At 40.9% G+C, this 20,163-nt stretch overlaps 1 protein-coding gene across 2 annotated transcripts; it reads left to right on the top strand.

Moving 5' to 3' along the window:
* Positions 1-58: 58 nt before the first annotated feature.
* LOC120726492 lies at positions 59-20,162 on the top strand. 2 transcript variants are annotated; one of them, XM_040020101.1, is made up of 29 exons: positions 59-823; positions 1,839-1,962; positions 2,417-2,576; positions 2,664-2,856; positions 3,363-3,434; positions 3,760-5,638; positions 5,747-5,824; positions 6,675-6,788; positions 7,066-7,222; positions 7,528-7,720; positions 7,871-7,936; positions 8,517-10,371; positions 10,556-10,621; positions 10,873-11,409; positions 11,504-11,583; positions 11,703-11,852; positions 12,655-12,815; positions 13,198-13,351; positions 13,598-13,792; positions 13,901-14,057; positions 15,871-15,911; positions 16,021-16,223; positions 16,377-16,557; positions 16,800-17,003; positions 17,736-17,886; positions 18,022-18,092; positions 18,350-18,442; positions 18,648-18,881; positions 20,004-20,162. In XM_040020101.1, exons 2-29 carry the CDS (start codon positions 1,854-1,856, stop codon positions 20,046-20,048), a joined length of 7,599 nt encoding a protein of 2,532 aa, XP_039876035.1. In that variant the 5' UTR covers positions 59-823; positions 1,839-1,853; the 3' UTR covers positions 20,049-20,162. The 2 variants fall into 2 exon arrangements, with proteins under 2 accessions (XP_039876035.1, XP_039876034.1); XM_040020100.1 differs by having other exon boundaries at positions 1,836-1,962.
* Position 20,163: the final 1 nt, after the last annotated feature.

Here is a 20,163-nt window from a genome sequence, read left to right as displayed (position 1 = left end):
CTCTTAGTCTCGACAGAATCTGTAATGTGATTTGATTTCAGCCCAAACCGTGATCTTTTAGTGAACCTAAAAGATCTACCTTTTGTTGCTTAAATCGAACCAGGGTGAAACCTTAAGGGGTCACCACAGTGGATCATCTTTCAGTATCTCATCCTATCCCTTCCATCCTCTATCACACTAAATGCTGCCGATATAACTCTCCATGTCCTCCTTCACTACATCCTTGAATCTCCTCTGTGGTCTTCCTGTTTTTTTCCTTGATGTTCAGCATTCGTCATCCAGGTAACGCTTTCCCTCTGCGCATGTCCAAACAGCCTCGCCTCTCTAACTTTTGTCTCCACGCTGTTTTCGTTTTTTATCCATGTCACTTCCAGTGAACTAAACTAAAAAGAAGTAATGCATAAATGGTCTCCGAGCAGAGAGACTTGGAAGGAGAGCTCTCTGAAATAAGGTAAAAATGTATCGATTCAGTCGTTAAAGCGGCTCAAAAGTAGATACAAATGTGATGAATGTGATTTCCAGTCGGTGTGTTTTACTCGGATTACGAGGACGCTTAACGCCGACGGTACTTGTCCCCGCCATGTCCTCATAAACTGCTCATTCCACTTTCACGGCTGAGACGATCGCGACCGCGGATTCGCTGCCGCTGCAGTCAATCGTTGACGTTACCGCCAGTGATTGGTCAGAGATACCGCCGCTCCTCCCAGATCGTGCCCCTTTATCGTCACGTGGTCTCTCATCACCCATACAAGAAAGATGGCTACTTCTATGCTAGCTACACTTGGAGCTCTTCTTGTTTTTTCTTGTGGACACTAAAGCGGAGGTAACTGTTGTTTGGTGTGAAACCGAAGTAGTTCTTGAAATACATTTAGCTAGGTCTAAAACAACGGGTAAACAGCTCAGAAACCACTGCTGGTTTGTTTCTCACCTGCTGGTTAATGCAAGGATACTAGCAAAGCATGTATGTGTACAACTAACTGAATGTAAACATTAGCCAGATGCAGCTGTCCAGATGCATGGGTTTTCTGCTCAGTTGTATAGTGCCTGGTACAACTGAGCAGAACAGACAAATTTATCCAAGAAGTTACAGAGGAAAGTGGAACAAACTTCTACATGCAGAGCCGCTCAAGTACTTTAGTACAAGTTTGAGGTCTGTGGAAAATCTACTCTAGTGCCAGTTTGTTCATCCTGCTTCACTGCAAATCAAGTGGAAATACTTATTATTATAAGTAATTACATTTAGTACTTAGTGCATTCATTAGTTCAAAGTAGTATCAGTATCAGTTTTTACTTTATAAATAAAACGAGATAGTTTAACTTATTTTCCCAATTTTGTGGACTATTTACATTTGAGTGAACAAATGTTAGAAATATGAGCTTCTTGAATTTTTTTTCTACCAAACACACGCACATTTATTGCAACTAAAAAGTTACAGTTGTTCTGAATAAGGTTGGCAGCGTGTTGAACATATTGTATGCACGTACAAAAAAGGGATGAGTGTACTGAAAGTATACAATCTACAATACTTATGCAACCTGGATTTATACAGGTGTACTTGAGGAGAGAGAGACTAAGCAATTCATCTGGGCCAGCTTTTATAGCCTGGAACGTCAAGGTGAACTGACTTGTTGACAACCCTCCTATGTTAGTCAATTATCAGTAAGAGCAGTCCTGGACTTCCTTTAGTAGTGGGTGGGGCATAACATTATTTTTAAGCACCCCAGATGTGTTTTGGCTTGCATTCGCACACTGAAAACACACCTCAAGCCTCAAACCTTGAATATAAATAAACTGTCTGCTGCAATATTTACATTGCCATAATTGTTGTGCTCAGCAGATTTTTCCAGCTGTCATGGAAAACCGACACAAGCGAGTGAATCCAGAGCAAGATGCCCTGGTGCACATTGTGGCTTGCAGAGACAAACCCTTCCTAGAAGAAAGGTTCATAGACTCCTTTAAAGGTATGTGGTGTATATATAAGACTGTGATATCAGTCTTTTATAGTGGAACACGAATGGGTGACAAATTAAAGGAAAATTATGCAACCTTGGTAGCTCCAGTGAATGAATATGGTGGTCCCATTAAACTGTAGGGGGGCTTAGACTTTCAAGCAGTGTATTTCTGGTCTTCAGAAGTAAAATTAGACATACTTAAACACAATTTATTTTTGTATATGATGAAGTAAAAATGTGAATATTCCTTTATAAAATATGTCTGGGAAGTTGTGGACTAATCACAGCCACAGTTGGTCTGAAAAGACTTAATTCTACTTTTGCTGGATGTATTTAAAAGGATGATGTCTTATTTGAATGCACAGAGTGCTATATATATTGCCAAAGTCATGGCAGTTCCTGTGTAAACAGTTTATAGGGAAATTGTTGAACCTAATTTTTATGTTCTTAATAAAATTTTTAGGAAAGGGTGTCTTTACAAACAAAACCATTAAAGCATCTGCCTTTGTTGTCGAGTATCGTGGGAAGATCTTTCTTCGCAAAGACGGGAGGCCTAAGAAGAGAAGCGGTGATACTTTGAATGGTTTCTTATATGAGTTTACATGGAATGGAGAACAGTGGTGGTAAGGTGTTTGTTTTGCATTTTTAAAGTGTTTTGGACTGTTTATGTACAGCTTCCTTTTATTAAGGGGTCACTTTTGTATGTGTAGCGTTGATGCTTCCAAAGAGGACAAGACCCTTGGAAGGCTTGTGAATGATGATCACATAAGTCCAAACTGTGAAATGAAGAAGATTGTTTATGAGGGGAAGCCACACTTGTGCCTCTTTGCAGTGGAAGAAATACCTCAAGGCAAAGAGATAACTTACAACTACGGCAGCTCCTATTACTTGTGGCGTCCCAAGGTATGTTTATATTATTAAAGAAGCCTTTCTTTTGATTTTTATATATTCCACTCACTCCCTCTGAACACACCAGAACAGTTCTCTGTGCTCATTCAGAAGAACCTGACATCTATAAGTGTAAAATAGCGTTACACTTACTCTAGAACTAACAGTGTTTGGAGGAGGCGTTCTCAGTCTGGCTAGTACCAACGAGTAGTCCAAATGTGGTCAGAATGAGAACCCCAGAGTGGCTCTTTTATGATGAGATTGTGATCCGACTTTGGTTCGGATCCTTCTACCAGTCTGAGATTGATGCCTTTCTTTAGCCTGGTGTGCTTTGTTTTCTGGGATGTGGCAGATGTGCAAAGTTTTTGAATTCTTTTTAAGACAAATAAAAAAATGTTTTGTAACAGTAAAAACTCAATCAAACCAGTACACAAATATGTCCAAATTTACAGTTTGGTATGTAATCATTTCCAAATATTAATGTTTATATTCAGTTTTTTTGTCTTATTTCACATTTACAGGAGTCACGTGATGGACCAAGTACTTCAGACAAAAAAATGTATCAAATTTCATCAACACCCAAGAAAAGAAGAGTACGTAAACAAGCAACAATTTTGTTTTGGAGTACAGAAGTACAAAAGGTTCCTGGTTCGAACCTTATGGTCTCTCGGGGGCCGTTGTGTTCGGAGTTTGCATATTTTACCTGTGCAAGATTTTATAGTCCATGCTTTTTAGGTATATTTCTAAATTCTACATTTGCTGAAGGTTGTTTGTCTGGAAGGTGTGTAGTGGTCTGTCTCTCTGGTTTTGCACAGTACCTTGAAGCTATGTGTTTGCTAAATGCATATAAAAACATATAAAGTATCTGTTAGTGAACCAAATGTAGTCTGTCAACATGCTCTTAATTTGTATTTTCAGTTTAAAGACTCGGATGATGACAGCGAACTACCAGGTCCAAGTCATGACAGTGACCACTCTGCTGATCTTGGAAGGTCATCCAGGGACAGTTCGCCACATTCTGAGTCAGATTCTCAAGAAATGACGAAAAACTTCAGGAGAGTGTCATCAATTCAGGAGGATGACACTTCGAGTTCTGATGATCATGACTCGGACAAAGACAAGACGTACAAAGAAGACAGATACAAAGGAGACAGATCCAGTAAGGCTGGACTAAAAGGCGGAGGAACATCTTTCACAAAGAAAAATTACTGTTATGTTTGCGGGAAAGGTTATCACAAAATTGCTCGGCATCTTTCAAGGCACATCGATGAAGACCCTGAAATCGCTGAAATCTTTGCTTTACCCAAAAACTCAGCAGAACGTAAAAGTCTTCTGGCCAAATTACGAAAAAGAGGAAACTACAAACATAATCAAGAGGTTCTGAGGAGTAACACAGGACCGCTAAAAGTGGGAAGACGATCATCCCGCTATGTCATGACTGCTGAAAATTTTGTGCACTGCATTTATTGTAAAGTAATGCTTTATAGCAAAGACCTATATAGGCATGTAGCAAAGTGTGCTAAGCAAACAATAAATGCTGCAACACATGGCGAGACGAGCATCTTGGGGGATGTCACCGAGTCGGAGTTCTCTGAAAAGTTTCCGTCTGAAGTTTGGGAGATACTTTCACCGATGAAACAAGATGAAATTGTATTTTTAATTCAACACGACTACCTTTTCATGAAGATGGCCCAGAGTCTTATTGAGAACAGTGGAAATGATCCGACAAACCAAGAGCGCGTCAGACAGAAGCTGAGAAAAATAGGAAGGCTCTTAATAGAGCTCCATGATAAGGGAATAGTGAGTTTTGAAGCAGCACTTAAACCCAGAAGCTTCTACAAAGTTGTTGCTGCTGTCAGAAACCTCTCTGGTTTTGATGAAAAAAAGCAGAAGTACAGCAAACCGAGCCTTGCCTTGTTTTTTGTAAAGTCTCTGAAAAAACTGGGAGAATTTGTTGTCGCACAGAGCGACAGCAGTAAGCGGGCTGTGAGAGATGCTAACACATTCATGATGCTGTGTGCGAAGGAGTGGAAGGAAACTGGTCCTCACAAAGATGCACCTTCATCAAGTGAACACAAAGTACACAGCCCCTCTACGATACCGTTCACGCGAGACATACAGACGTTCTACACGCACCTGGAAAAGACTTCTGCTTCTGCCATTGAGTGCATGAAGAAGTATGAAACCCCTCAGATGTATAATGCACTTTGCAGAGTCATACTTGCACAGGTGTCAGTCTTAAACAAATGCGCACCCGAGGTTTCAAAAATTACCCTTAAGTCATTCCAGGAGCGGGACGAGACTACCCAGGTGTTGTCCAAGCACTTTATCAGGATTAATATTGCAGGCAAGACTGGGCAGAACGTTGCTGTTTTGTTGACGTCTCAGCTCGTCAGCGCATTAACGCTGCTTATGAGCAAGAGACCAGCGTGCGGCGTACACAAAGACAATCCTTTCTTGTTTGCAAAGCCAGACGGTTCATCTACAAGCCTCTACCACGGAGGCCACTGTGTTCGGGTCTACACAAGAATGTGCTCTGCAAAGAACCCAGAGCACCTCACGTCCGTGCATTTTCACAAGCACATTGCAAGAATTTTTCAGATTCTTAACTTGGAGAATGATGAGCTACCTCACCTTGCTAAACTGCTGGGTCATGACATCCGGATGGACAGGGATTATTATCGGCTGCCCGAAGCGGCTGTTGAACTCGCAAAAATTGCTAAACTGCTTCTGGCAATGGAAAAAGGCTCTCTTGAAAGATTCAAAGGAACCTCTCTGGATGAGATTGAGATTGAAGGTTTGTGTCCAGTATTATGCAGACATAAACACACATTAGCCTGCCAGTGGTCATCAGATTGTCTTTTAAGGAGTTGTGAATAAATGCAGTCTGTTTTGATCATTCAAGATGAATTGGAGCCAGATATGGAGCAGGGCAGCTCTGTGGTGGACCGTGAAGAGTCAGATTTTCTACCTCAGCGGAGCGGTATGTTGCAAAGATGAGCCTTTCTGCACCTATTAACCTGGAGTGATTATTCTTTTGGACTCCTCAAATGTCTGTACTATTCTTGTGAACACAATGAATCTCGAAATCTCCAACTTCAACACTCTAAGGACTCAAAAATAAGCTGAAGATTTTGGATGGGATGGTCAAAGAATTCATTCGCTAAACATGATCAGGTTTCACACAAATGTTCATGAGGACAAAATGAAGGGATGCCATATTCCAGTAACCTTTTTAATACCACTTTAAATTTTGTCCAGATGTGTTTATTAATGCAACTAGAAAATCAAAATATTGTTTTTCTAAACTGTTTCCCGTTCTCTCGGGGCCTGCAGGCCTAAGTTGCCTCTGCAAGGCTATAATCAGAGGATATTTGTATTTTTAAGCTACAACTTTTAAGTTTTCCACTATATTGGGTTAGCTGTCATGAACAGTACTTACACAGAGAAAAACAACCTTAAAAGGTTGTTGAAGTTATGAAGGATTTTTAAAAAGAACTAGACAGTATTGTCTACTTACATTCAATAATGACTGACTACAATATTCAACACTCTCAGTGAGCTCATTAAAATCCTTTAAGATCTACCCAAACAAAATTTTAAAACATGACCAAAGGTGAGGACGTACTCACCCTCTGTATCCAGGGCGTGCACATAGTTTGCTTCGTTCCACAACATGAATGGTGAATAAACTAAAAAAGGCGTGAGAAACTGCAGCATGCTGTTATTTGTTTGAAACAGATGATAACACATCTTCATCTTTACATCAAAAATAGTTTATGTGAAAATTGTGTTAATGATTTTTGTATTTCAATAATATTTTTGGACTTCAGATGATGTGGATCAGCAAGGCGGACAGCTAACTCCTGAGCAGGATGCCATGCAGCACATAAAGGCTTGCAAGGACAAATCCTTCCTGAAGGAAATGTTTATTAATTCCACTAAAGGTTGGTCATGAACCCCTTATAACCTCCCTGTTATGGTTGTTTTTGTAAACTGGCTTTTAGTCTCAGCCCCTGTTGATTGTTGATATGAGACACTGAAAGGTAATCTTATAATAGATCATGTAAACGGTGAATACATCAGGAAACTTTATTGCTACACTTTTCTTTTTGTAAATACTATTTGATTACTATTGGTCTAGTTGTTACCATGGATTGGTCTTATGACTACAAATTAGTAACTGAATCAAACTTTTTTTTTTTTTTTTTTGCATATTTGTAGGGAGAGGTGTGTTCACCAGTAAAGCCATTGAGCCATCCAACTTTGTTGTTGAGTATCGGGGGAACGTCTCAACCTGTGGAGAAACCCGTCCAGAGAAATGTGTAGACACCCTCAACAATTTCTTGTTTCAGTTTTCCTGGAACGGAACAAGCTGGTGGTGAGTTTTCAGCAATATAAGGAGGGTTCTTGTTTTAAAATGTCTAAAAGCTCATGTTTAATAGAAAGCCCTCGTGTATCCTGAGAAAGGTTGATATCAAGTCAGATCCAGGTTTTTTTTAAAAAAATCTTCATTATGTGCATGAAACATGCTTTTCTTTAACATTACTTTACCCAACTTACTTATAAAGATAGCTTGAACGTGCAGACACTGACTGTCCGTCACCACCATCAGTCCGAGTCACTGTGATAAAATGCATAATTTTAACAGTGGTTGAAGGCTCATTGTGAGCATTTGCCCTGCAGCATTGATGCTTCTGCAGAGGATGGGACTCTCGGACGACTCGTGAATGATGATCACGTAAGCCCCAACTGCAAAATGAAGAAAATTGCTCATGAGGGGAAACCACATCTGTGCCTGTTTGCTCTGAAGAAAATATCTCCAGGCAAGGAGATAACTTACAACTATGGGCAGTCCTCTTACGCTTGGCGATCAGCAGTAGGTTTATTTGGTTTGGTATGATGTTGGATGGACTTCTTTGTTCTTTGTCCCTGTGTGTGTAAATTTCTAACCTCTGTTCATAACAGTATATGAGAATATATACAGGAAGTTTTCTTTTTGACTTTGCTGTCTTCTTTTTATTTACAGGATCAAAACAAAGAACCACAAACCTCAGAAATGGAGACTGCAGCGTCTTCGACAGTGGATGAAAGAGTAGGTGTTGAACAAGATTTGTTTTATATTAAACACCAGCACTGTAAATGTGACTGCAGACTCGGGATTCATCACTTTATGATGTCTGGTATTTACAAAAGGGTTAAAAGGGTTTAACTTCCCTAAGAGTCCATCGGTAATCTAGCAGCACAGTCTCTTCTGCAGACCTTCTGCTTATAACGACATCTGTGAATGAAAAAAGGCACTAAATACACAGTAGCAGTCATAATGCTGTTAATTCTGAGTCAAAATGCATTGTTTGCAATAAATGCATCCAGTGTTGTGGGTGGTGAAGACAGGGAGTGATTTGATGCCTCTCTTTAATAACTATGATTCAAGTGTAAAGTTCTGTTGAGGTTATTAAAAGCGTTTAAAATCCATCCAAACAGAATTTTAAGCCTAAATATGTCGGCCAAAAACGAGGGAGAACTCGCTCTGAACTAAACTAAGACAGAGAGAACATGGGAGTCTGGACTATCAGCATGAGTGTTAAGTGGCTTGTTTATTGTAAAGAAAATCAGAGTGCAGTTAGATTTGTGTGTTGGGTGCATAAATTTGCCTTTTTCCTAATTAATTCTAGGTGGAAAACTCAGATGAGGAATTCAGTTCTGCAGAATGCTTCTCTGATGAAGATTATGTCATTGACAATGAACCAAGCAATGATGACAGTTTCACCGAAAACGATGACCAGGATCAGGAATTTGAAGAAAATGCAGATGACTCGAAGGCCGGTTCTTCCAAAGCGCCGAACGATATGTCGGACTCCGATGAGTCTGACTCTGATGGAAAGTCTAAAGAAACTTCCTTCACTAACAGAAATTACTGTTACGTTTGTGGGAAACCTCAAACTAAAATTTCTCGACACCTTTTCACGCATAGAAAGGAAGAACCTGAAATTGCTGAAGTGTACGCAATGCGCAGGAACAGCAAGGAACGCAAAAAGCGTCTGGAGATGTTGCGAAACAAAGGAAACTTCAAACACAACCAAGGAGTCTTGAAGGCTCGCAGAGGAAAACTGAAAGTGGAAAGGAAATCGGAGATATCCACACTTAAAACACTCGCCACTTGTGTATATTGTAAACGCATGTATGATCGTAAAGTGGTGTGGCATCATATGCAAAAGTGTCCCTCGATGGCATCCAATAAACCTCCAGAAGGCGTTCAGAGTCAAATCTTAACTTTGGTTGCCGCCACTGGACTAACGGACCCTGAACAGATCTCAACAGGTGTGAAGAAGATGTTGAAAAAAATGAAGAAAGACGATATTTCCTCTGTAGTTTGCGAAGATTCTTACATATTACAATTGGCACAATGTTGCTACCACATGAGAGAGAAGAAACAGAATCAGGGATACGTCACTCAGAAGCTGAGGCAAATGGCACGGATCCTGATAACGTTAAGAAAGAAGTCGATAAACAGCTTCGAAGACGCAGTCAAGCCCCAAAACTTCAACGCCGTAGTAGAAGCTGTCCAGGAGATTGCGGGCATCAAAGAGGGGTCGAAGTCGTTTGACAAACCATCTCTCGTTTGGAAGCTTGGAAATTCGCTGAAGAAGATCGCTGACATTAAATACGCCAGGGCTTTGAAGGATGGCGATGAAGAGGTGTTAGAGGAAGCTGAGGCATTTATTAAGCTGTGTACGAAAGAATGGCCCTCCCATGCAAAATCACAAACAAAAACACCCTGCCAGCCAACCTTACAGTTTACACAAGATGTGATGCTGCTCTACAAGTGCCTGAACAGGACAACAGCTTCTGCAGTCCAGAGCCTGATGATGTATGCAGTAACACCGGTCTACAACGCGCTTCTCAAAGTGGTACTTGCATTCGTGTCCTTCTTAAACAAAAATATTCAGGATGTTTCAAGGGTGACACTCCAGTCATTCAAGGAAAGGGCTTCCGCAGAGCTTCAGGAAGATGCTGCTGGTTCACAGACCCAGTTGGAGCAAATTCTGTCCAAGCACAAAGTCACGATCGGTGTTAGTAACTCAAATGGAAAAATATTTGCTCTTACTTTGAGCCCTGAAGTGCTTTCTGCGCTAACGGTGCTTGTGGACAAGAGGGACACATGTGGAGTAGGTAAGGACAATCCCTTCTTATTTGGGAATCCTGGTGGCAAAGGGTCAGACTTTCACAAGGGACACGCGTGTATCAGGATGTTCGTTAATCGCTGTGGTGCAAAGAACCAGGAAGCTCTCAGGTCTCAGTGTTTTCGTAAGTACATAGTAAGAATTTTCCAGATTCTCAGCCTTAAAAATGACGAGCTCACTCAGCTAGCTAAGCTGTTGGGCCGTGACATTCAGACAGACTGGGAGTATTATCAGACGCCCGAGGCAGCTGCCGATGTCGCAAAAATATCAGAGCTTCTGTCGGCACTGGAGAATGGATCTCTCGAACGATTCGAAGGAAAGACTCTGGAGGAAATTGAGATTCCAGGTATGTGACTCAAATCTCTGTTCACCCAAATCCTCCCTCAACGCATTTGCAAAACCCCATTAAGAATGTTTAGAAACCACGATTGTTTCCATGCATGTTTATTTTTTCTTGCTGCGTTACCGCCACTTGTTGGAATAATGTTGAACCACTGTCGAGTTCCTTTTTTTCCCTCTTTCCTTCAAAGATGAATTGCAGCCAGTCACGGAGCCTGTCACCCCCAGAAACAGCGATGCTGAGGAAGATGATGAAGGTTCGGAAGTTTCCTTTGATGTGTGATATAATAGTCGTGCCTGCAGTTATTTTTGAGTGGTATTCGTGTTTATTATGGCAGATGATTCACCTTGTATAGTCCTCAACTGATGTATGGTGGGACAATATTAGCTATTTGCTTATTTCCGAAGGATGTTTCTTTATTAAAAAGTGAGCTGAAATGTTTAAAAATTAAAAAGTACGAAAAATGCAGATATTCTTCTTACAGATCTGTCTTTGTCTTTTCCACAGGTAAAAAAAGCAAAAGAAAACAAAGCCAAAGAAAGAAAAAGAAGAAGGAGATTGAAAAAGAGCAGCCGGAGCCAAATGAACATGAAGCCGTGAACACAGAGAAAGAAGACAAGGCAGAGGACGTGCCGGTGAAGAGTGACATCAGCAAACCCGTGGAGAAGAAATCTTTTAGCACAGCTCTTGAGCCAAGTATTTATTTCAGTGACGATGATGAGGACATGAATGTGAATTTTGACATTGACATAGACACTGATGATGACGATGACAGAAATGAGGAGATTGCTGCAGACGGTCGCTCAAACAGCTCAGGTACAAAGCCCAGGGTAACGGATGAAGATGCAACAACAGAAGTCAAGAAGAGCAACAAGGATGGTGACGGAAAGCAGAAAAATACGTCTCCAGACGAGCACAGTGCTGATGAAGAGCTCGCAGAGGCAATGGATATCGACACAGAGAACCATGTGGAGGAGGACTATGATGAAGATGATGATTGGATGGATGTGGACAGTAATGCTTCTGCTCCCACTTTAAATGAAGGTAAACTAAATCTGGTGAAAAAATGGGTTCATGTTCTGTTAACTGGGAACTGTGGAGAGGTTTGACTCACTAAAGTGGAAATGTGTTTTACTAGTCACAGAAAAGAAGACCAACCTATCGGTGCCCATGGCTCTGATGAAAGAAGTGAAGATAGTAATCCCCAAACTAGACATCGTGAGTCCAGTTTGTTGTTATGTTTTACAACCTGCTGAAAATGACACTTTTAAAAAGTTGAATAAATGTGAGGTCTGTGAGCATCGCTGCATTCTTTACAAACTACTCTTTAAATGTAGGAGAAGGTGCAGCATCCCATCCACATTTCCCAGTTGTCATCTTTGAGTAACAAGCAGCCGGTGGAAGATAAACCCGTCCATGATGACAAGAAACAGAGTGCAAGACCTACTCCACTTACAGAGGTCACAAACAAGCCCAGCTCTGAAAAGGTAGGAAAACTTTCTTCTCTTCCAACGAAGTAGAATTTGTCTGTAAAATATATATTTTCGGTGAAATCATCTGAGCTGAATGTATGAAATATCAGGATATCAGGCCTGTAGAAAGGTGTTTTCCATAATCTATCTATCAATTACAAGGATTAAAACGTTATTGTTGTAGTTTATTTATGTTAAAGTATAAAGTGCCTTGAAGCAAATGTTGTTGTGATTTGGTGCTATATAAATAAAATTGAATTGAACTGAATTGAAAATGATCAAATCCATAAATGTTCTGGATGCCTTTTAAAGTTTTTAAGAGACTAAATGTCCATTAGTTTTATTTTCATAACACATAAAATCTTCTTAAGTCCGACAAACATGCCAGCTGTTTTTCTTTCACTGCACTCTCAGATTGATTTCTTTTGTCAGTAAAACTTTGATACCATTAAAGGGATCACTTGGATTATGAGAACAGCTCTATCAGAGGCAGATCTCCCTCGTGCTGTCAGAACAGCTCAGACCCATCAGGGCTTGGTCACAGGATCTCTGTGTTCAGGTGTCTGACTCTGGGAAATTGCTAGCATGGTCTGTGGATCGAAGGTGGTTCTCGCTAGTGAGTGGAGACCAGCTGAACACCTCCTCATGCTATTGCTGAACTGTCTTTGGGGGCTGTGTCAGAGATCGTCTTTAGCGCACCACGGCAATGGCAATCTGTGTTTTACACGTTTGGGTTTTAGTGTTGTAGCTCATCAGTGCATAAAATGCTGTAAAAATGTGTTTAATCAACTGTGTGATTTACACTTTTACATTTCAGGCAGTGCACATGAACTGCTCCCGCTGCAAAAAGAGCATGATGAAGGGACACACTGCTTACCAGAAGAAGGGCTTCTCAGACGTCTTCTGCTCCAAAAACTGTCTGTTTGAGATGTTTTCTTACAACAAACCGGCCACCAAGACCTGTCACCAATGTCATAAGTGAGTGTTGTTGAAACTGTGCTCTGTTCTCGATGACTAACAGGCACGGACTGTTTTCATTTATTTCTATTAAAGACTTTTATCCACTTGAGGGCAGCATAACCAAAGAGTATATACAACAATATGACATTATAATGACATTAAGTTATAAACTGCATGACGTCACTGTTAGTTAAGCAGCCACCAAATGATTGCTCAGTTTAGACCCGTGTTTCAGAGCAGCTCCTGATGGAATCATCTAGCTGTTAAGCTGCTGAATGAATCGCTTTGTCCAGCAGGTGACGATTATTTAATTAATTTCTCCTGTTTGTCGCTGAGCAGGTAGGATGGTTATAGGATATGTAAGTGTCTGTGTTAAGTGTTTGTCCTCCCCTTCGATCAGAGCGATATCGCAGCCTCTGGACCTCATCATGGCTGCTGTGGACACTAAAGGAACTATGAAGGACTTCTGCAGCCCGGCTTGCTTGAGCTCTTTCAAGTCTGCATCCACCCAAACACAAAAGTCAGTCTGCAACATATGCAAAAAAGTCTGCAGTGTAAGCACTTTTTTTTTTTCTTTTGATACCTGGGTGTTCAGAGTTTTTATTTTTCCCTTTATTATGGTTTAAAAAAAATCGTATTTGTTGTGTATAATTGCATGTACATGCACATCACAGTGTCTCCTTTAAGAGCTGTATGTCTTTATTATCCCGTTCAATGGCATTTTATTAATATTAATAACTAAACAAAGTTTTTTATAATCCATAATCTTATGTCCACGGCTCCTTTCTCACTGACTTCAGACCAAATGTGAGCTGACCCTGAACGAGGCCGTCATCAGGTTTTGCAGCCACGCATGCTTCGATGATTTCTGCAAGAACAACATGGGCATCTGTGAGAACTGCAGCTCTGTGTGCCGCAGCAAACCGCTCACGCTGAAGCTGGAGGATGATAACAAAACATTCTGCAGCGGTGGTTGTCTGAAGCGGTTCAAAGAGGTGCAGATACATCAGAGAGAGAAAATGCAAAGTTGTGGGACCAAAATGTTGTAATTATCTACACAAAAATCCAAAGATCTCTTTTTAAAAAAAACATTTATTCTGCAGAACTCCAGGATGCTCCTACGCTGCACCACTTGCCTCTTTTCACGACCTGTCTCGGACATGGTTAACTTTAAAAACGATGAGAACGTGGTGCAGCTCTTCTGCGGCCGCTTTTGTGTGAAATCTTACAAGCTGCGACTGACAAATGAGATGGATCAAGGTAATCCACAGTGAATCTGTCAAACGTCCATTTTTCACATCTTTTTACTGGATCTTCAGGTCAAAATCAGAGACGTTATAAAAGACATATAGCACTCACTTCTGAAAACGAAACAATTTAAACTGTTTTTAATCACATACAAGCTATAGTCTCACCAGACATTTAATCAGGTACATCTTGCTAGCACTGTGTTGACCCCTTTAGCTTTCAAAACAGCCATAATCCTTCATGGTATAGTTTCATAAATTTTGGTTCATGTCGGCATGATAGCATCAGACAGTTGCTGCAGATTTGTCAGCTGCATGTCAGCAAATATCCTGTTCCACCACCTCCCAAAGGTGCTCGATTGGGTTCTGGTGAGTTCTATTTGAGTGCAGTGAACTCATCGTCATGTTCAAGAATCAGTTTGACATGATCTGAAAATTCTGACATCAGAGGATGGCTGCTTCCAGGCCCTGTGGCGGAGGTTTTGGGCACATTGTAACCACTGAATTGAACAAAACCAAAGTATTCTAGAGTCAAATGTGAGGCCATCTCTCTGACAGCCAAAGCTTGGCTGAAATCGGGGTCACAAAGGGATGGAATTGGTCAGCATCAACTGTGCCAAGAAATGATCTTGCACACTGTTAGACCCCCACCAATCTGAACTGTTGATACAAGGCAGAATCGATCAATGCTTTCATATTGTTCTTGCCAGATTCTGTCTATACCATCCCAGTATCAGCAGTAATCAGACCAGGCCACATTCTTCCAATCTTCTACTGTCTAATTTTAATGAGCTCAGTTTTCTTAGCTGAAAGGTGTGGTTGGAGCAGCATTATTGCCCAGAGAAAGGCTTAGAGTTTCCCCCTCAAAACCCCAGAGATGGTTTAGTGTGAAATGATAATATAATTGAAATGAATGAATTATGTTTGTGTAGCATTTATCTGCGTACTTGTGGAGGAATAGGGTGTGAGGAAAATCTTGGGTTGTCATAGATTTCATAAAAAATAGGACCACAGTGCTCTGATGCCACGTCTAAAAGGTAAAATAAAATCATACTGAACCATGAGAAGCCACAGAATCCAGCAGCGAGGCAGTGTAACTACTGCAAAAACAGTTCAGACTGAATCAGCCTTTCAAGTGGCACTCCTATCTCTTTTTCTTCCTTTTCACTCTTTTGAGGTTTCCTCATATTCATACTCAGATAGTGTTGTGGTCAGATTTTCACTGTCACTATTTCAAAACCAAAAGCTACTGAATGATAACCTTTTCACAGGATTTACAAATACTCAAAAACTCTTATTTTGTAATAACCATGATGTTGTTATATGAAGATAGTAATAAGACTATTGATGTGTTTGTTAACAAACATGTCTCTATAAAGAGAAATCTAGTGACAGAAAAACATAGAATTCAAATACTGTTGGTAGAAGTCTGTGATGCTGTGACTTGTTGTACTTTTACTTGCTAAATCCAAGCAATCACCTTAACTGTAGGTAAAAGGCTCACCTTACAAATCTCTGCATCCTGTCTTTGCTTTTATTCTGAAAGTTCTTAACAGAAGTATCGATTTCTTTTCCCTTTATTATAATTCTCTTCATTCGTCTTGACATCTTCTATTTAAAAAGTGTCCATATGCCTCCAACATGTGAGAGAAATCCAGTAAGTGTTTCTTAAGTGTGTCCCAACAAGCCTTACGTTGACTTTGTGTGGAGGAGGAAAGTTTGGATCATATTTAATAATTTCATCTGTGTGACTCCTAAAGGTTATTGATCAAGTCATGAACAGCAGCTGTATTTTCAGTAATCGCATGTCTGATTTCTCCCTTCAGTGAAGAGAAAAAACGATAACCAATCAGAAGAGACAAACACTGTGAGTATGCTTTGTTTCTTTTTCCGCTTCAGTCACAGAAAACAGAGCTTACATTCAAGTCTGGGGAAGATTTCTAATCCCTATATACTAACCGAGGCTCTTCCCACAGGAGGATGCTGTCGAACCAAACGACACAGTGTTGCTCATCGCCGACGAGTGCACGCTCTGTTTCCACTGCAGAAAGAATTTGTTGGAAGGAGAGACACTTTACAAGCCGAAAGACACAGAGGAGTTTTTTTGCTCCATGGCCTGCTTACATGAAAAGCGTTGCGAGATCAAAATACCCATCAAAAAGTGCCACAACTGCTTTCAGTAAGTCTGTATTTTAATTCTCCATTTAAATGAGCAGCTGAGCTACAGATTCAACAGGTTTGTGAATGTGCTAACTCGACATGCTGATCTACAAAAAAATTTAATCTCAGTGACTCAGAAATCTCTTTGATCTCTTTCATCTTATTTCTTCAGGGTGATTGCACGACCTCAAAACATCATCCTGGCTCCGGTGGATGATTCGGGAACTATGAAGGAGTTGTGCAGCGATACATGTCTCTCCTCCGTCACATCCAAAATGAAAAAGGCTGCTACTAAGCCTCCACCAAAAGAGGGACCTAGTTCACAGTGCAGGATGTGTGCCAGATGTTGTTATGTAAGGAAAAGAAATAAAGTAAATTACTCTGAACTCTGTTTTATATGCATTAGGGATTGTAGCGCATTTGTCATGAACTGTTTAAGGATTCTTAGACAACGCTGGAGGCGAGTGTTTGTGACAATTAAAAAAAAAAGCTGCAGAATATCTCCATCCTTTTACTTTAAAACTTGTTGTTATTATCACGTTCATAATATATTTTTGTAATAACTACTCTTAACACGCTCCCTTTCCAACCTTAGTGCAAATTCACGGTGACCCTGAATGGCGTGGTCCACAGACTTTGCAGTGACTCCTGCTTCATGAGCTACCGCAAAGTCAACAACCTGCGCTTGTCTCTCTGCGACATGTGTGACGCCGTCTGCTACGACAAATGTCTCGTGGTCAAGCTGGAGGACGGCAGTAAAGCCCTCTGCAGTGATGAATGTCTGGTCAAGTTTAAAGAGGTGCAGAAATAAAAACAAAACAAAAAAAACCCCAAACACATTATCTCCATATTTGACAAAAAGACTTGAATGTGCCTAAAACAACACATTCATAGCAGGAATGTGCAAAGTGCAAAGGAAGGACTCCTTTTTAACAGGAAGAGATTGCTGGCAGGTGGCTAGCAGAGAGAAAAGGGAACGAGGAGCATGTTTTATTATTTTTAGTTATTAGAACGGTTAATTACTAATCATAATCAAGCAACTATGTCTGTGGTAAAGTAGCTATGTGCAGGTAACATGAGGCCATCTTTTATATAGTCCCTTAATGTATTTGTGCTTAATGTAACTCCATCATATAATCCAGACATCCTGTTACTGTGTCAGTATGAGGAAAACGCACAGAAATTATTAAATGTTCATTAAATGTTATTTCAGGACCGGATGTTTGAAAACTAAGGACTTGAGAAATAAAAAGAAATCAGGGCACATTTAACCCATAGAGCATCCGATAATTTAAACAAACTAATAACAGGTCATCACCAGGCTTTGTGTTTCATGTGTTAAGCAAAACAGTGTGCAGCTTAAATGCAAACAGCAAAATGTTATAACTTCTGTTTAAGACACTCAGTTCACAGTTTCAAAAACCATTATGAGTCTCACCTTCATAAATGTGGAGTAGGCATAATACTTTACAACATATGTCTAAGGTACTGGTGTTCTTCATCTCACATTTTTCATCCGTTATCTTTGCAGAAAGTTGGCACTCGTCAGCTCTGCCCCATGTGCCAGACGTCCCATCAGCTGTCAGACATGATAGAAAATAAAAATGATGAAGGCGGGCTGGAGTTCTTCTGCAGCAACAGGTGTATGATGGTGTACGAGGCCCAGACCTTCACTGTGACGGGTATGTCCCAGTCATATTTCAAACTGCAGAGAAAGTGTGCTCTATTGTGCTGCGCTGAATTTTGCAGTTGGACAGCAGTTTTTAAGCTTTTAGGTGTCAAAAGCAGAAATATTGTTCATGCTTTTGTCCTTATAGACAAGAAAAGCTCTTCATCTGAAGTTTGTGAGGTTAAAGACGTGAAGCCATCTGTAATACATCTCAACTGCGTAAGTTTTATGTAAAAAATGTCTTCTTCAGTAGCCATAATGTATGAATATCTTAAACCCAGTTTGGATTCAGTGACAGAATAAATGTTATTAACAACTGAATGATAACAGCAATTCATGATTACAATAAATTCTGTTTATTAAATCTCTTTCCAGTACATTACCACTTACGTTAGAGTCCTCACAGTGCTCCACATGTAGGCCTTTGCTATTAACCTTACACAGTTAATCCAAATCTCTCTTGCCTCTTCATCAAGATCAAAACAGAGCCCATCGATGAGGGGTACAGCCAGAGTCTCACAGCCTCAGTTTCTCATCAGGACATCAAGAAGGAGCCAAATGTAGTAAAGGTAAGATACTCAATCATTATCAATCATTTTCCCCTTTACATTATACAGTAACTTCTTTATTATTTCAGTTAGATGTTACTGGACACAATGATGTCATTTATTGTAACTAGAAAAACATAGACAGCACATTAAATCATCTAAATATCCAGGGGATCATTTAAACAGCACTCCACCCGCGCATCGTCTCCTGTTCTGGTTTTTACAGGAGGACTTAAAGATTGGGTCGGTTTTCTCCTTGACCGATGAATCCAAACCTGCAGAGCCCTCGCTCGCCAACACGGATGGCCCTGCATCGTGCTCCGCCTGCAAACAGGTCCCTCATGGATGGAGAGACCGTTTACCAGAGGAAAAACCACACTGGCACATTCTGCTCCACTTCCTGCCTCCTGAAATTTTACCAAAAGATACCAGTTTGGAGGACGTGCCACTTCTGTCTTCAGTGAGTCTAACAGTCCCAGTCTTTGGTTGCTGGACTGCTCTTGTGAGAGTGATAACTTAAGATTGTCATTTGTACTGAGAAACATATAATTGTTTGTATGTTGTTAAATGTCTCATCCTTATTTAGGTCTGCTAAGGTTCTGGGTGCGTTCTCTGCACCATGAGAGGGGAGGATGTTCACTCCCTTCTGCTGTTAGGCGTACCTTATACACATGTTAAGTTAGGGGTGGCTGTAGCTCAGGTGGCAGAGCAGGTCAGCCACTAATCAGAAGGTCGGTGGTTCGATCCCAGGCTGCCTCCTGCATGCTAAATATCCTTGGGCAAGATACTAACTCCATGTTTGCCTACTGGTGGTGGTGCCTGGTGCCTGCTGGCGCCGTGTGTGAATGACTGAATGTAGTGTAAAGCGCTTTGGGGTCCTTAGGGACTAAGTAAAGCGCTATACAAATGCAGGCCATTTTACCAAGTTCATGGGAAGGTCACATCTTGTTTTGTGATATATGGTATGGTGGAACACACGCACTATATATCTGTTCAGTTACAACAGTTGTTTGTGTTAGTTGGGCTGGTTGGAGGCGCCTGGTGCCAGTCATCTTGGGAGTTGCATTCCTTTGCAGATAACATAGTAAAACATTGCTAGGCCTGGCTGAGCAGGTTTCACAGGGCCATATTTTCTCACACACACACACACACACACACACACACACACACACACACACACACACACACACACACAGGCGTATACTCTGCGTACACACACATGCTTGTTTGAGACTGTCACGTGTTAATGGAACTAAGCATATTCATGTAATCACAATAAAAGGGGCGCTACGGGAAGTCCGGCCGAGGTTGACGGGGTTCAAGTGGAAGGGACAGCGCTTGACCTTAGTCGGCTTCCCTCGCGAGTGATCAGACGAAGAGCTCCGTCTTGTGTCTTGTTTTGGTGCTGCTTTGGTTGTCTTATTGTTCCAGCAGGGTTTGTGCTTAGATAAACCCAACAGCTCTAATTATTCTTCTTTTTAGGCTCATTCACAGAATAACTGATGTCCTTTAACTTATTTCAACTTCATCTAAACTTCACTCTATTGAATTTTTTTAATCTTACCGTTCCTCGTTTTCTCAGAGTGATAAGAGAGCCTCAGGACATCCTCGAGGCCCCGCTGGATAACGAGGGGACAAAGAAGGATTTCTGCAGCCAGACTTGCCTGTCCTCCTTCAACTACAAGAAACAAGTGTCCACCAAAATACCCGTGGCTCCCGTCTCATCACACTCACAATGCAGC

This window comes from Simochromis diagramma, unplaced genomic scaffold, assembly GCF_900408965.1.
Source record: "Simochromis diagramma unplaced genomic scaffold, fSimDia1.1 OVJJ01000753.1, whole genome shotgun sequence".
In the NCBI taxonomy this organism is placed as follows: domain Eukaryota; kingdom Metazoa; phylum Chordata; class Actinopteri; order Cichliformes; family Cichlidae; genus Simochromis; species Simochromis diagramma.
The sequence above is the reverse complement of the archived record's forward strand: the minus strand, read 5'-3'. Positions and strand labels throughout refer to the sequence as shown.

Bases quoted from the DNA above. Each gene is read 5' to 3' on its own strand.
- LOC120726492 (XM_040020101.1), top strand. From the start codon at position 1,854: ATGGAAAACCGACACAAGCGAGTGAATCCAGAGCAAGATGCCCTGGTG. The intron at 13,352-13,597 runs GTAAGCACTTTT...CACTGACTTCAG, and splicing joins TATGCAAAAAAGTCTGCAGT to ACCAAATGTGAGCTGACCCT. The intron at 16,558-16,799 runs GTAAGGAAAAGA...TTCCAACCTTAG, and splicing joins TGTGTGCCAGATGTTGTTAT to TGCAAATTCACGGTGACCCT.